This window comes from Condylura cristata, unplaced genomic scaffold (genome assembly GCF_000260355.1).
Source record: "Condylura cristata isolate star-nosed mole 26May11 unplaced genomic scaffold, ConCri1.0 scaffold00001, whole genome shotgun sequence".
Taxonomy (NCBI): Eukaryota; Metazoa; Chordata; class Mammalia; order Eulipotyphla; family Talpidae; genus Condylura; species Condylura cristata.
In genome coordinates, this window is record NW_004567102.1 from 46,858,060 (window position 1) to 46,876,539 (window position 18,480).

Sequence of the window (18,480 nt, forward strand, 5' to 3'; positions counted from 1 at the left end):
TCTCTATCACCTGCCTCCTCATTCTAAGAGGTGCAGAGGTAGCATCAAAGATTATATCTAACAGTATAGAATCACAGGTGAAAGCATGTAGCCCTTTACAAGTTTCTCTTAATAGGCTGCATTTAAATGATGAGCCAGGTATTTGTTCCTTGACCATGTCTGAAGTCATGGCTGTAACCATACCTAGCACAACCGCAGGTAGGAGATTGGGTCAAAAAATGGACTATAGAGAAAGAGGGCTGTGCCAGTAAGACCTACCTGAAGAGGCTGACAATAGGGCCTGTCATGGATAATGCATGACATAATCAGAATCATACTGTCAGTCTTGTGAGTTCCATGTTTACTTTTTGAGTCTTCCATATAACTCATTTCTAACTTGAAATGATATATACATTTTCAACTTTAGGAAATTCTTGTAATATGTATTCTTTAAAAGGACATTCCAATGATCAGAAGGAGATGTGAGGAGATTCTGATTATGAATAAAGTATATTAAAAAAAAGTTAGTGAAATTTTTGTTTTGACCTTTTTCCTCAAGCATAGGTTACTTTCCAACATTTGTTTTCTTAGCTTTTCCCCACTACTTCTTTTTGAAACTATAAATGCATATAAAAAAAAAATTTCAAACCATGATCAATACAGGCACTACTCCAGACAATAATAGATATCACTATTTTACCCTATATAAGAAATTATATTAAGGATATTGGTTTACTTGTTTGTACCACTCAGCTACTGCAAACACCCCAAAGGTCTAAATTTTCCTTGATTTCCCAGTATCGTTGCCCATGTTCATGCTTCTATTTTATGTCAATGACATAATACCAGAATTTATAAATGCTAAGTGAATAAATAATACTTTAAAACACTTACAAAAAATGAATAATTAAACAAAGGGGGTTCTAAATGTTCATCTGGGAAAAAATATATTCTTGAAGCCTAAGAATGGAAGGCAAAGGCATTTCCTCATGGCAATAAAACAATAGTTAATGCAATGTAATTTCAAAATAGAAAGTAATCATGCTAATTAAAGTCATGAAGATCTTCCAAGTCTTTGAACTTGAGACCCCAGGTATACTGTAAAATAGAACTATACAAATTTGTCTTTATTTTACTAAAAGATTTCTGCTTGATCTAAATTGATATCATCAGTTGCTAACATACTTGAGATTCTGTTACTCTGTTCCATAATTATCACTTATTTAAAGAGCTGTATAGTTCACACTTTTATAAATTTATCTAACGATCTTTACAACTGTGAAGTTGATTACTATTCTACTTATTTTAATGTTCAGAAAAATGAAGTTCAGAAAGATAGTATGACTTCCCATAGTGAGTAATATGTCACAAAACTAAAGATTTAATTATCATTAGGTTTTTTGAAAATTATTTGTTTTTACATTTCTCTGAGAATTATTAATGTAATTTTTATAGATTAAGTCTAATACACAAAGCTAAACACACAATAAGGACAGCAGTTCACAAAATATATCAATATTTGCAACTCCACTATTTTATTTTTATAGATATATCTATATTAATTTCTGTATTATTATTCAAGTCATGTTTAAAACAAAACTTTACAATTTAATTCTTGGTTTGGCTTGATGATATATGAAATTCTCATTTCTCAATTTTTATATACATTTAGAATTATTGTTTTCATGTACATTTGTATCCATAAACCCACATTCAGCATTATATTTGGTTTGCATACTCCTGAGTCTCAAATTAGAATTAGTCTGTTACCAAAAATCAATTTAATACTTAATATTGAAAAAGTAAATATAAACAATATTGATGAGTAATTAATTTTTAAATGCAACAAACTAATTTGAACTCCAAATGCAAGATAATTGGATATATTGAAGACCAGATGAAAGTGTAAAAAATACTTCCCCTTGATATTGACTCTCCTCTAGATCATTAGCAGTTCCAAAGTAGACAAGATTTAACTGGGCCTAAATTATTAAGGCTAGTGCATTGTTGCTAGAGAGTTCATTAACAAACCATCAATAGTGCGTGGTTCATGTATGTTAGAACTTCGTGGAACATTTTAGAAGAGCATGAGATATCTCAATGGACTGATGTTCATGGAAAAAATTTAATTAGGTAAGAATAATTACATTAGCTAAATGAAACTTTTAATTGAAAACCTGTTAGCATTTTCTAACCTGCTTCACAGCTGTTCCTTAATCATTTATATTTAAAAAGTGAAGAGCTTCTCTACACAGTGTTTTGAGAAACATCTAAACTTCTTGGAATTTTTAGGTAAGTGTGTAAAGGAATTTAGAAAGTCTGGTATTAAGAACAAGTAGGGATTTCTGTTGGGTAACTTTTATCTTAAAACTGGATATAGAAATGAGAGAAATATATAACATATTCATGGTAAATACATATAATTATCAGAAAGAATGCAAAATAGTCATCTTCTAAAACTTTCACAATTGTAAATTTAAAATTATATGGACTGAATTTTATCCCTTAAAAAGCTCTAAAATCCTAAAGGAGAATGATGCTATATGTAAATTATCTTATTAATTGTTGCTAAGGAAAATATAGCCAGCAAGAGTCCTTAAAAATTGAAAATCTAAAATTGTAAAATATAAACATAAAGGATAAAAATTCTTACTATCAAAATTAGCAGTGACCACATTTTAGACTGTATTTTACTGATTATTCAAAAGTTTAGTTATCACTACCTTTTGGTAGGTTTTATTTTAAGCCTGAGGGCATTGGTTTGAAGAAACAGACCTTTATTCAAATTCACAAATTCACTGGAACACCAAACAAATAGATCTGTTAATCACTCATGTAATTAATCTTGGCCAAGGCCATTGTCTTTCTGAATCCCAGTTACATTAGCATCCACTGAGGTCTCCTTCATTTGATCTTCACAGCATTTTTGAATTTTATTTCGTCAGTTTGGTTGTGAAGCTGAACAGAGCCTATTTTTTTCCCTTTCTTCTTTCTTTTTATTCCTTTAAGCTTATTCCTTTTAGCTTTTCAGGTAATGAGTGCCTTATCAGTGGAGTCGTCATAGAGTTGATCAAAGTTCTCATACAATATTTGATCAAACCTATTCTGGATCTTTTCTTTCTTTCTTTTTTCTTTTTTTTTTTTTTTAACTAATATGACATGTAGGAATCTCTCTGGCCAATTAAAAATATGAAACATACACATATCTGTGTTCTATGACAAAAGAAAATAAAACACTGTAATCTCAGTGAATGACAGTGGGTAGGAAAGAAGGATTTTAGTTTTCTTCTGCAATTAGGAAGCAAATGTAGGTTTTGATGTGTAAGTTTAACAGGGATGGAGTTAAAATAAGAATAAAATACAAGTATTGGCAGATGTTATTGAATCAGGCAGGAACTGGGTAGAATATGAATGCAAACAATTGCTGAAGAAAAGTGACTTTTTATTTCCTGTATTCATTTGTATAAAATTTTTATGTAAATTTATTAACATGGCAAAAGTTACAGAAAAAAAAGATAGCTAACTGAGATTATGATTACATTGTTCAAACCAAAATGAAATCACAATGAAATGTAAATTTTCTGAAATCAGTTGAAAACTTTAAAATCTTCCGATTCCAGCCCCTCCTTTTGTAACAGCATGGTTCCCAGAAAAGTGTGCCCCTCTTACTGTCCTCTAACACTTTTGGTATATAGATAAAGAAACTGAACACTGTAGTTTAAAGCAGATTTCATCACAGTGACAATAGAGAATTACTAGTCCTTCATTTGCAACAAGTTCAAGAACTTACAACACTATTTTCCCACTTTTACTTGTAGTTCAATTCTGTGCTTGTCAGAAAACACTTGAATAGCCAGTGTTTTCCTTCTCTCTTGAGCTCTCAATTGTGTTGTCTCAACATCACATTTTGTAGTGATCAGTTTGTTGGAATATGATAATTTCCTTCCTGCTCTTCCTCCTTCCACAGTTTGATTTGCTTTCTTGAACAGCTAGAGTCCTGTTCCCTCATTTAGGCTAACAGTAGGTACAGAGGGTTGAAACATTACACTTTCTGAGCTATATCCTTGTTTTGGATGGTGTCCATATTGAAGAGATTACCGCTCTATGGCGATCATCATCATCATCATCATCATCATCATAGTGTAACACCTGCCTGTGCACCATGTGCCAGGGATTGTGCAAATTGCTTTGATGGATTATTTCATGCAGTCTGTGCAGTCCACGCAGCTGCTGGTAAAGAACTCTTTTTTCGAATAGTACAAAGAGTCGACAACACAGAAAGTATAATGACAGCTGCAGTGTAACTGGGAGAATTGTCTCTGACAATCGGCTCCCGACTGAGTCTGAGGGCATTTCTTCATCAGTCCCTCAGTTCAGTTAGCAACCACTGAGCACCTGCTCTGTGCCGGGGGCAAGAACTCTGGGTGCAGTGTGCCAGCTGAGCACGTGAACACCGGCCTGCTGTCCATGCGTGACCTGACCCTTACTCTGAAGAGCAAATGATTTTCCCTTCCACTTAAGCTGTACTGACTGCCAACGAGCTCCAGAGGTTGGAATCTGTCCCTTTCACCATCATCTCTAATATCAACATCTAATTGAAGAATCAAAGTTTGAGCTGTTTTCTATTGAAACTATTTGTACCTCCAAGAAGGAAATGATTCAGCAGATAACTTTTCACCAAGGCTAAGGAAATTCATTTTTTTAAAAAATCATTTGTTTTAGATAACAGATCAAGTCAATGAAAGAGCCAGAATTATAAACTTCAGTTCCATTTGTTGGACCATGCTGCACTTTGTGCTATGCACTATACTTCAGATGGGAATTCAGAAATGAGCAAAATCGGAGACGTGGGAGTTCCGGAATGGATCTGCCACCTGCCAGCTAGCATTCAGATCTCAAAGGGGACCTGCCTGCACTTATTTAATGGAAAGATAAATGTGTTCATGGAACTGTTACTATAAATTCATTTAGAAATGGGACAGAGGCTGCCCGCACATTCCTCTCAGGTTTGAGCTTCTGGCAGATTTGGTTCACTGTACCTCTGGGAGGTATATAGTTTAGCTGGATGGCAAAGTGTGATTGCTATTCGGAGCTCTCTAACACCTATTTCTTTTACAGTTTAAATGAACTTTTTGGTTGAATTCACCATTTTTTGAGACCTGCTTTGTGCATTTCCTATGGGCGAGGCAATGTTTGGAATTCTGAGTAGAGTATCACAAATATAGGGCTGGTTATATTCCAAAAGGTGCTTGTGACCTCTAAAGAAACATAAAAAGCAAGGAAACAGACAATTATGAGTAAACTATCTAAAGAAAGAGAATGCTTATCAGTGATGTTTAGTTTAAAATAATTTTCGATACATCTAAAGTAAAATGAAATCCATGAAACATCTTTCGAGAAAAAGGCACACCCTTTTATTTTTAATGGCTACACTGGAGTAAAATGACATGTAATAAATTTCTCATACTTACATTACAATTTGATCATTTTAACATATGTATTCAATCATGAAATCATCACTACAATCAAGTTACGAATGTTTATTGCAATCACACTTATGATGATCACATTTAAATGAAAATTATTTAATACAATAAAGGGTATATTTGGAGACCACATCAAAAGAACTCAAATATGAAAAAAGTACTGAAGCAGAATTATATTGTCAAAAGTGTGACTTGCTTGCCCTAATGAAGAAGATAAATTGAAAAATGCTCTGTTCTAGGTACTCCCAACCAATATTGAATGGGAGTACACAAAGACCGTATTACCTAGGGCATACAGAATTCCAAAAAAATGCCTCCCAGATGAAAAGAAAAATAAATACTTTGGATAACTTTTTTGTTAAATGTTTAACATATCTGGCAGATTTTATTATCACTGCTCCCTTATGTGTCATATATTATTCAGAATTGTTTATTTCTAACTACTTGCCTTATGATTCGATAAATGAAGGCTATGTTTTAATTTTTGTACTTCTAGAAGATACAAAGTAGATATTACAGAACTTTGCACAGGAGATGTTTAATGAAGATGATTATAGTCATCAGAAACTAAAATAACAAATGCACTCAGTATGGGTATGCTTGTTAATTACTACTTTACTGCATTGTAGCAGGTTTTTCTGTACATGACATGTAAGTACATAGAGAGTATTTAAATATTCCTTGCATTCAATTTTATTCCACTTTTCTATATGGAGAGACATTCCAGTTATACATATAAAGTTAAAAAACATATTAACTAAGGCAATTTCTATTATTTGACGTTTTAAGAAAAATCTAATATCAATAATTCTTCTATTATTCAAAACCATCAGTAGACTTTTACAGAACATGAAAGAAATCTAAGCATACATACATATTTTACTGTCCTCCCATACTTTACAGTCTCATCAGCCATGAGATTACTTGAGATAGATGAAATAGTACTGGGTGACTAAACCAATTTCTGTGACAATAGCTCAGCCATAGAAATTAGCATTTGTCACTCCTCCACTACATCCCCATTACACGCTTTATGCCTAGAAGAAATTAGATTAGGTATAAGATAAACCTGCAGTAAGTTAGTGAGAAGGTTAGTGCATGTAAAGATACCTCTCATGATCTTTTCAAGTCACCTATTTAGAAAGATTATCATAGGCTAAGAGAATTGTGTAGATGGCCATTGAATATTTTTAAGGGTTTACAAAATACTGACAAACTTATTGCTAATCAACTTATTTTGAAAAGAAAAATAAATGTCCAACTCCAATGTAGTCAGTTCTTAAGGGGTCTCCCGTTGCTCTATCTCTCATAGTTCAGTCTGTACCTAATTCTATCTCTACCTGCATTACCTTCTCCTGGGCTATATTCCCTGGGAAAACTGATACTCTACCTTTCTAATAATTGTGATCTATTTTTATGTAATCGGTAACTATACTTCTAAGAGAAAATAGGACAGATTGCCTTGTCTTCGTGGTTGATTTTTTTTTTTTTTAAGATTTATTTATTCATATAGAACTGGGGTATAGGCCAGAGATGCAGGGGGTGAGAGGATTCACCAGAGACAGAGTGGGGAGCAGAACAGGCAGATCGATGAAGTACACTGCTGAGGGGAGCAGGGGGCGGGCTAGGAGAAGTCCGCCTCGCCATGTGGATCTCCTCCGGGGCAGGTGGCAATCGAACTCTTTCGGAAGTGGCTCAAGCTTCTTAGTGCAGTGTTTTAACCCACTGCGCCACCAGGAAGGGCCTGGTTAATTTTTTTTTTTTATTTGTATAGTTTTTGTCTTTGTAGTTTAGGATGTGAATGACTATGATTTTATCTAATTGCCTGATATGGATTTTAATAACCAAATTATATACATATTTGATTTTAATACAGTGGCTTATACTGCAGATATGTTTAACCCTGAGGCCAAATGAACTTTTATTTGAATCTTAGGTAGGATATTTAAGGTGCCTGGATATATTGGAAGCAATAAGTTCTGTTAATTCAGACTGTGGTTCTATGAGCTAGGTGCTGCCTGAATATTGTTTCTTGGTCTTGCTTCTGAAACTTATTTCTGCCAGCATCTTATTTTAGTGGATTTGGTGCTATTTCTAAGATTTAAGCTTTGTCTATTCTTTGGAAACTTTTTGCTCAAGGTGATGAAACATGGAAAGAATTACTTTAACCTTGCTAAGATTTAGTTTCCTCCTTTCTAAAATGGTAGTGCTAAGATCACCTAAATTATGTGGTCTTTATGAGAATTAAATGAGATAGTGCATAGTAATAGACATAATTGCGTGACACAGAATACACATACACTATAACTTGATAGTAGTAAAAATGGATGGCAAACTAATTAGTCTGTGAATCATTCTATATTTTTGCTATTCTATTGCAAACTTTCTTTCCATATATTTTCCATAAAAAGGGGAGTCAAGGCAAAGAATTTTACAGTCAACTTGAAAGGAAGAAAGGCTTAGCAGGAGCAGCTGAATCAACCTCTGTAATTCAGAGGTAGAAATATGAAAGGATACTTAAGCCTGATCTTTAACAAACACATTAGGTCTCCTTTGTTTTTAGAAAATCTGAGCATCAATTGTATAAAAGAAATGTGTTTTTTTTTCATGAAATTATTCCTAATTAACACCAGTAACTTTCTAACTTAGATACTGGAGACCCATTCTCTTACTTTGATGCATTTCTTTTTGTGAATTCATATTTATCAATTCTTCACAGTTTATACCTTTCCCAACTTTTGGAGTATATTGTGATTATGGCACTATTTACTCTTTATCAACAATTATATCAATTAATGCATTAAAGCACACGGATATTTCTTATAATCTATAACTTCAAAATCATTTAACACAATTTAATTAAAAGTAGGGCACTATATAAACTCTATCTAGGTTGTCTGGATTCAAATCAGCAGTTCCACCTCATCATGTTGACACCTTGGGCAGTTACTTAATTACTCTGTTTCAGTTTCTTATTTGACATTAAATCATACGGATTTCCAAGTGGGTAATGGTTATACAAATTAAAGAAAAATGGTCTAAGAGAAGGCCTCACATATTATGAATACTGAATAAATATTAACTAATAAAATTAATTACTAATATAAGACAAACTTTCAAGCATATGCATTATAATGGAAGTAAGAAAAATATATGAATCATTATTTATCTCATAACTTTTCAGAGATGGTAGAATTTGCATATGTATTTTCTGCAAGGAATAGAATAAAGGAAAGTCTGACAGGATATCAAGTGCAAACAAAAAATAACCCCTTATCATTGCATAAAATTAGTATTGACTAGGACAAAGAAAGCACTCTCAACTGATGAAAATATCAAAGAGAATAATTCCAGAAATTCTATTTGTTGCATTCATAAATAAACATTTTTTAAACTAGACATTCTGAAGTTATTTGACAAGCAATGTTTTAACTATTTACATTTTTTGTCTCATATTTATCTTATATTTTAATAGTCTTACCTTTATCATTGCATTTAAGAATGCAATATTTTTATCAATTATTATGTGTCCTGATCTACCAAATATGGTATTTTTAACTCAGATTGATAAACTTTTTTTCTTGTCATTGTCATTTTAAATATAGTTACTATTCCAGAAATTTCATGTAAGCCAACAAAGATTGAATAAGTCATAAGTCAAGGTAGGACTGTAGAACTACCATGGTTTGTGTTCTTTTAGTTGTTTTGTGGAAATAGATACAAAGTACCATTGTGGGAATATTACATTGATGATTAGTAAACTTCCACTTAATTTTTTGGATAAAAAGAAAAATAATAAAAATTCTATAGGTTACTAATTGTCAAGAATAATCTTTGCTATCATATATGCAGTAGGTAGTCAAAAGACTGAATCTCAGCCTCTCTTATGCTTAGCTGTGTGATTTTGGTTAAAGAATTAATTACTCTCTACCTTTTTTGTAAAGTGGAACAATAAGTGTGGTTTATTTTAAGCCATTATATTGAAAATTAAATAATTTAAATAGTACATTTAAGGACTCATAAAGATGTATAATATAGTTTATGTTGGAAATACTGTTCTCTATAATCTGTTGTTGCACTAAGCATAATATCTCATCTGAGTATTTTGTAAAATATGCTGCTTACTGATTACATGAGATATTCTTGTTGTGATATGAAAGCATTTTCCACATTCACTAGATTTCCACTCTTCCCCCCCCCCCACATAAACATTATATATAGCCGTTAAAAAAAAATAATAATAATCTCTGATTTTCTTAGGGAAGATTCCAGAAAGAGAAATTCTTTTAAGTTTAAAAGAATATGACTTTTTAATTCTCTCTTGAGGTAAAACTATGAAACTGCCTTTGATCTGACTCTATTAATATCTGAAAATGTCATTTTGTTGTTAACAATGTTGTTTTATAAGCTTATTTATTTGGAAATCAAAATGTGACTTTCAAATTGGTCACTCACTGTTTTTTTGACCACCTATGTGGGCTCTGAAATATGTACTCCCAATATTAACTCCAGCTAAAGACAAACATCAGTCTGATCTCAGGCTCATGATGCATGCCTGCATCAATTCTACTCTTGCAGTTTTCACTATGCAGCTATCAGCATATGAAAAAGTAGTCAGCTGGTATTTATAAAATGATGGTTATGCATCTGAGCTATCTCCCCTAAGGATTTATGAACTATAAAATGGTATTATTATTATGTTTTGTCATTGCATTGTGCTCTTTAGCTGTTTTCCGTTTTATGTGGTAAAGCTCCTTAGGATCCATTTGCATGAAAGCTACTGTGTACTCATTTTGTATTGTACTGTGGCAAACACTATAATCTACAGGGTTCCTATTCATTTTGGAATTCATTTCACAGCTCACTAATTGTGTGAATGAGAAGAGGAAATATATGCTTTTATTTCAAAGCATGCCAAGCAGATGGCCCAGAGTTCATTGCCACTAGTTCTATTAGTATGACCAGCTTCTGTAGGTAGTGAGCCTGGCATGGATCTATCAAGCACAATGTGAAGGTCCATTTAGCAGAGCACTTGACAGTCACTGAGACTCTGGTTTGTTATGACTTAACAAGTATTTTATTTTTAATCATCAGCCTCTAAAGTGGTCAGTCATTTGAGCAGGTGCAACACAGTAGAACTATTATTTGTTTTAGTTGAGAAGCCAACATGAACTTTTATTCATGTGGATGTTTTTGGAAAAGAAACCAGTATGAGGTTTAAGCTACATTCTTGAAAACAAGTAATACATGTATTGTGATTCACAACGATAGCATCATTTCTGAGATTGAATTTTTGGAAAAATTGATTTGCAGAAAAGATCAGAGATTATGCCTTTAAGCTTTCTGGGTAAATCTCTTTCCAAATCACTTCTTTTTTTAATACTTTACAAGAAAATTGTTGTCTGATTACTTTTATATACTTTAGGTAATTTATGTAATTATTCAAAATGGTAGTGAGTTCATTCATTAAGAGTGTGCAGTTAGACTAAGGAAGAGATAGATAGAGGAAGTAACAGAAAATGAAATAAAAATCTTCACACATTGCCTGCTTCAACTGAGCTACTAAGGCAACGTGTAATTGGGTTATCATTCCAGGAAAGGGAGGGTAGATTAAATGTTCAGATGGATCTGATGGAGTCGTTCATTTGATCACAATGTCTTACGGAGATCTTACGGAGAAAATTTCTTTCCTTTACATTAAAAACAAAAACTCAAGAACTGGATAGGTATTTCTCTTGCTCCTTTCTTACTCTACTTTCGAACTTCCTGGCATGGATTTTGCAGATTGTGTTGATTCCATGACCCTTTTCCTCTGCTTGCAGACTGATGCCGCTCTCATGTATGATGCTGTGCACGTGGTGTCTGTGGGTGTCCAGCAGTTTCCCCAGATGACTGTCAGTTCGTTACAGTGTAATCGACACAAACCGTGGCGCTTCGGGACCCGCTTTATGAGTCTCATTAAAGAGGTATGTCCGACGAGTACATCTGCCTTGTCTCTTTTATCCCGAAGCTGAAAGAATTAAAATTGTAATTTTTTAATAGCTGCTTTTTAATTTTCTCTTTTAACAAGCTTTTTCTCTCCCCCCATAGAAGTTAACATTTTTAATAAATAATATGGAACAAAAGGAGGAACATTAAATTATAAATTGCATTATAAATAAGATTGAAGTTATCCTTCAAAATATCTTTGATTGTGTAAATAAATGAAAATCTGTGACCTGTGATTCACAAAATTAGTTTTCACCTTCTCAATGTGTTTCTTTTCATTTATGTGGAGATTTAGATGTTTAAAGGATGCATGTTTATACTTCAGTCAATAAAAATATGCAGTGAATTCTTATAGACGAAATACCTTTTGTTCTACACTGAATTATATACAATTTGCAAGTTTTAAACAATTGTTTTTAGATGTATAATTTCTAAATATAATGTCCAGCTACTTTGATTATACTAGCATTTAACAGGAAATGCAATGTGGATTCTTAAGAATAGTTTACTTGAAGTTCCAGGAAGCGACAATTCTTTTTTTTTTTAAGATTTATTTATTTATGCATACAGAACTGGGGTACAGGCCACATGTATAGAGGTGGTAAGATGATTCACCAGAGACAGAGTGGGGAACAGAACAGGCAGATTAACAAAGTATACTGCTGAGGGGAGCATCGAGCAGATCAGAAGTCAGCTGCGACAAGTGGATCATCTCCGGCTGGGGCATGGAACTCTCACTTCTGGGGCTGTGACTAGCTTTCAGTGCTGCACTTGAACAGTTTTGCCACTAGGAAGGGCCAAGAAAGTAACAATTCTTATGGCTATAGATGATTTCAGATTCTTTCTGCCCTAGAGACCACACATGCCCATAATGAAAAAAAAGAGGAAGAGAGAAAGTTCCATAAATTACATATAAATACTAATTCTTCCTATTCTTTGTATTATAAAATAACTTCCTTCTTTAGCTTAGGATACTTTTGATTTGTCCAAAAGCTGTAAACATTCAATCTTTCTTATTAAAAAAAAATATCACAGGCCTTGTTATTACCTTGTTAAGATTTTCCATTAAGAAGCAATCATCTTAAAATAAATTATCCATTATAAAAACAAAAGTACAAATGGCATCACAATTAAGAATCTCCAAGTGTTTTTCCAAAAATTTTCTAGGTCAAATTATTATGAAGTCTTTGGTAGGTGAAATGATGTTCCCTGAGATATATGCAGTTTATTTATTGCTCCACATTCTATATGGATTGCTGATTTGAAAATGAGCATCAGAGAGTTGCAAAACTCTTACCTGATTTTGGCGAGCTCATCAGTTGCTTTTTTTTAAACAAATCATTTTGAGTATTTAGGTCTGTGGGTATTTCAATAGTTCTGTAAGAGTAGTGTTACACTCACTATTATGTAGCTTGTAGGGCTTATTAGGAGGTTGTCCACTAAATCACAGTGTCATAATGCCAGCGCCAGGAAAGGTTTCCTTAGCCTGAATAGTTGTCTTAAATTGTGGACCCTATGTATTGTTATTTTTTTTTCTAGCATATTTTCATTATTATTTTGGTTGCTAGGAAATTCAGAATTGAATTTGTTAGTTAATTTTATTAGTTGTAATTTTCACCACAAGATCTACATTTGTATGGATTTCTTTGTGCTATAGCTTATTTCAAATTTGTTTTATGGTTCTATATTTCTACACTTGTGTTTCTTGATTCTACTGTCTGTTCTTATACAAATATACATTTTTTGTTACCCACATGAATTATTTTTAGAAGAAGATAGATTAAAAATATGTTGTTATTATTGGGTACTAGTTTATACATGTTAGAACTCAGTGACAACATGTTCAATATGCCTTTGAAAATGTATTATAGCTTTTCTATTTTGTTTCTAATTTATTAACCTAAAATTAATTTAAAACTCCTACAAATAAGCCCAAGAAAATTAATAATAAGACCCTTCCTGGTGAGGAGTTAAGACATTAAGACACAATGCTATGAAGCTCTCCACAACCACTGCAGCACTAGTTCAATCCCCTGCTAGGGAGCTGACCCACATGACACAGCAGCAAACTTCTGTCTTGCCCACTGTTTGCTGCACCAATGTATTTCAGTCCATTTAACTGTTCTGCTCCCCACTCGGTCTCTGGTGAATCCTCTCACCCTGTTGCATGTCTGGCCTGCACTCCAGCTCTTGTATACATAAATGAATAAATCTTAAAAAAAAAAAAAAAAACAGAAATCATTCCTTACATTTTTTTTATTAAAAAAGTTTATTTTTACATCATTTTGCACATTTTTTTTTCATCTCAATTGTAATCCCCACGGGTTTCCCATCACCAAATCACCCCTGTGCCACCACCATAGTCCCGTGCATTTCCCTCCCTTCCCCCCCCCCCGTTTTTGATCCCATTCCCCACTCCACCCCCACAGAATGTCTCTGGTCTATGGTTGTTCATTATTTTTGTTATTTTCTCGCCTGGTCCATTATACTCCTGCTATGAGTGAAACCATCCGGTATTTTTCTTTCTCTTTCTGGCTTATCTCACTAAGCATGATCTTTTCCAGCTCCATCCAAGTTGCTGCAAAAGACATGTGTTTCTCTTTTTTGGTTGCTGAGTAATATTCCATTGTATATATGTACCACATCTTTCTAATCCAGTCATCTACTTTTGGGCATTTGGGCTGCTTCCATGTTTTTCCAATTGTAAATAAAGCAGCAATAAACATGGGGGTACAAGTATCTTTTTCAATCAGTGTTTTTGTGTCTTTTGGGTAGATACCTAGGAGTGGGATTGCTGGGTCATAGGGAAGCTCCATGTTTAGCAGTTTGAGGAACCTCCAAACAATTTTCCATAGGTTGTACTAGTTTGCATTCCCACCAGCAATGCAGGAGAGTTCCTTTTTCTCCACATCCTCGCCAACATTTGTTTTTGCTAGTTGTTTGAAGATGTGCCATTCTCACTGGGGTGAGGTGGTATCTCATTGTGGTTTTAATTTGCATCTCCCTTATTACGAGTGATGTTGAACATTTTTTCATATGCCTGTTGGCCATCTGCATTTCCTCTTTGGAGAAGTGTCTTTTTAACTCTACTGCCCATTTTTTGATGGGGTTGTTTACTTCATTTTTGTTGAGTTTCATCAGTTCTCCGTATATTTTTGTGATCAGTCTTTTATCGCTACTTTTGTGTGAGAAAATGTTTTCCCAATTAGTGATCTTTCTGTTTGTTTTTAGTAATGTCTCTTTAGCTGTACAGAACATTCCTTACATTTTTAATAAATTAGTAATAATGGTATGTATTTATAGTTCTTATTGAAATGATTCCCATAGTATATTGAATTTTACTTTTTTAAGTCTTTTTGTATCAAATATTATAGTTGTATATGCATGTTACATTGTTTAAATTTTCATATGTAACTAGTTTTTCAAGTAATTTCCAAATGACAAATAATGTAGAACATCTAAATTTCACTCTGCAACCAGCAGAATCTGAAAACATTTTATACATTTTTAAAAACCCAGATATTTATTCACCTCTAGGGGCTGAACTCACTATGTAGCTAGATTATTAAATTCTCACCTCCTTCTACAAGGAGAGTGATTTTATAGGAATTATAGTTTAATGTGAAGTAATTTTGATATTCTCTCAGTTTCATTAAGGAAAATAAAACAATATGTTAATTATTCTAAGGGAAATGTTTAATTTATTTTACAGCATAGCTGTTATAGCTTCTTTCATTATAAAAACATTTTGTTATTATATGAAGTCCGGAGTGGTATTTTATAAAAGTATTTCATTTTTAATACCCATTGAGATATTAACTACCTCATATATCATAAGTGACTAAATTTTCTCACTTCTCAAAAAGAGATTTGCTGTTCAAACTTAATCTTTAAATTTCTAATAAAGAAAAGTTATGCCTTGAACATTCTGTTAAAATGAAAAATGTATAATATATTTCACCCTGAGACTAGGATCATTTGCTTTTAAAAATGCATTCAAAGTTCAGAGGAGAAATTTTAAAAAAGGTTTTATAAATCATTAGCAGTATAAACTTATGAGAAAAAATGAAAATATTCCTCTTCTCGGTGGAAAAATATCTTTATATTTTCCTTTACTTACTAATCTATTTTTTTTTCTTTTTCCTAGGCACATTGGGAGGGTCTCACAGGTAGAATAACCTTCAACAAGACCAATGGTTTGAGAACAGATTTTGATTTGGACGTGATCAGTCTCAAGGAAGAAGGACTGGAAAAGGTACTTGAGGCATTCAGTACTTATTTTAATTATTAAGTGAAACATTTTAGTGAAGAAATAAAGAATTATTCCCTCTGGTAGTCACATTTCATTGACATTTAAAGTTTTAGAGTAATTCTAAAAATGCATCTTTAATTCATGCCATTGAATAGAAAAATTGACAATTAGGACTCAAGGATAAAGGGGTAACAAGACAATTTAAATATCTTACTTTTTCACTGGCTTTTCTTATACTTTGAAGTACATAAAATCTTTTAACAATAAGACAATGTAGGAATTGCAAAATATTTATACCTGTGGTTGCATACACTTTCCTACTTGTAAGAGGCCATGATATTGGTATCTTCCCATTGCTGGATCAGATTTAAGTAAAGTATCTAAATTAATATTACACATAATAAATTAGATATTTACTAATTTCTAATAAACATATAATGAATAAAAATATTATTATGGATCTGTCTTACTTGATTCTTTTTCTGGGATTGAGGTAGCTCTGCAAGACAGAGAGAGCTATATCATCAGCAATTGATCACCTTCGCCTATTGATTATTATTATTTTTCCAAAATCATGCAATCAGGAATCTTTTGTTGTAAACTGAAATCCAATGTTCATGAGATAGTCACTTCGAATTTCCTTACTTGTGGAAAAATTACTTTGTCTATACTCCAAACTCAAATTGATAATATTAGGGCTTAACTTGTTCTTAATGTTTTTATATCAGTATGTACTAGTGTTATGTGTATATGTCACATGGAAGAGTTCAATCACTGTGGATTTCAAAACATTACTATGAAAATGTTGATGCTCATCATGTTATTTGAGAACCACCCTTTTCTTCAGCTCAAAGTGAAAACATCACTAGGCTCTAGTGTGGATTACAGAGAGACCCTGGATGTTGTAGTTAACAGATATCTATAATAATATAGCATATTAATAAACAAGATAGAATAATGTGAGCTATACATTTTGTTTTAATATTTCAAAAATATTTTGTTCTATGAAATTTGAAAACTTCTTTGGATAAATTAACTAACAATCCTAATCATCAAGACTTTTAATAGAGAATGGTAATTAATGTACATTTGTGAATAGATACACTAGAAAGTTGTTTATTTCAATCATCAAGAGCAATTTAAAACTATAACAGACAAAATATCAAAGTTTATTAGGTACTTAGAATTGCCATTAGATTTGTAGATTTATTGATTGGTAGATACTGAGTCATTTCAGAAAGGGTTAATAAGACTGGAATGAAAGAGAATAGTGAAGTGTGTGTGTGTGTGTGTGTGTGTGTGTATTCTCAGTAGAAATGACAAAAATAGTTAAAATGCTAAATTTGTGTCATAAAGTGAACACTATGTTGAAATATTTGCAAAGTATTAATGGGCAAGATCCATTCCAAGAGAGCATAGCCTGGTGGGAGTTGTTTAGAAAGATATTGTAGTTTGGAATAAATGTAAAATGGAGTCATGAATTTAAAACTATTCTGAGAGTGGAAGTGACAGTTGAATAAGCAGCAATGGCAGGCATTAAATGAACCTTCAGCATTTTTGTTAGTACAAGGGGTAGCATAACATCTGGATTATGTTTTTATAGAATAATGAAAAAGCCAGGTAGCAAAATGAGGATAAGCCAATCACAAAGTCATAAGTCAAAGATTGGGAAATAATTTAGTAGAAAATTAATATTAAACAGATATTGACACAAATTTTCTAAGACGAAACCCATGGCTCTGAGAATGGGTAAAAGCAGGGGGGTTAATTACAATATTATTTTACAATAGTAAAAATAGTTGTGATAACCTAAGTGCTCTACTATAGATGGTTAGATATAGAAGATGTGGTGTGTATGTGTGTATGTGTGTGTGTGTGTATCTATAATATATATACAAATTATATATACATATATGTGTGTATATATATGTGTATATATATATATGTGTGTGTGTGTATACACACACACACACATATATATCTACACACACACTAGTGGAGTATTACTCATTATTAAAATGATATCCTGCCATTTGCAACAACATAGGTGGATATGGAGAATATTACGCTTAGTGAAATGCATCAAATAGAGAAAAGCAACATATATGACTTCACTAATAATGCGATATACAGAGAAAACAGATGAATGAACTGATTAACACAAAAATGATTGTTTGGACAATGGGACCAAAAGAGTGGTTTCTAGAAAGGAATGGGGAAGGAGTTAGTGAGTAAATCTAATAAAGAGGGTCAACTGGATGGAGGAACATAGAATCGGGCTTCTGGCAGTGAACTTTCTGTGTATAGACACATGTTAATTTATATTAATGAACACCTGAAACTGATATAATGTTACAATACAGTGTAACTTCAATCAAATGTTATGGAATGAATGAATGAATGAAATGAAATAAAAATATTTTCAAATATAAAAAACAAAGTTTATAGTAGTAATAGGGAAAAAATGAGAGATTCAATGCAGCTCACCTGTGAATGTGAGCAGCTTCTCAAAAAGGTAGCATTTTCTGAAATCTTACCCTTTGCTAAGTGAGAGAAATTGATTTGCATAGAAAATATGCAATGAAAGACATGATCATATATAATACAACAGAAGTTGCTTGAATTCAGTATTTTTCCCTTGAAAGAAGTAGCTGTTAGTTGACCATGGAGAGGGAAACTAAATACATATTTTCTTTTTCCAAAGCTGAATTATGATCATCTTTATCTTCAAAGGGGTTGAACACTATCCTGTGATCTCCCTCTGGGCCATTTCTC

At 32.7% G+C, this 18,480-nt stretch overlaps 1 protein-coding gene across 2 annotated transcripts in view; it reads left to right on the forward strand.

Annotated features, from left to right (window-relative positions):
• Nucleotides 1-18,480, forward strand: part of GRIK2 (glutamate receptor, ionotropic, kainate 2) — a 567,868-nt gene that overhangs the window by 341,778 nt on the left and 207,610 nt on the right. For both annotated transcript variants that reach the window (XM_004673729.2, XM_012722222.1), the window contains 2 exons: nucleotides 11,288-11,431; nucleotides 15,601-15,708. In XM_004673729.2, coding sequence (XP_004673786.1) covers nucleotides 11,288-11,431; nucleotides 15,601-15,708 — 252 coding nt within the window. The remainder of the gene's footprint in view (nucleotides 1-11,287; nucleotides 11,432-15,600; nucleotides 15,709-18,480) is intronic.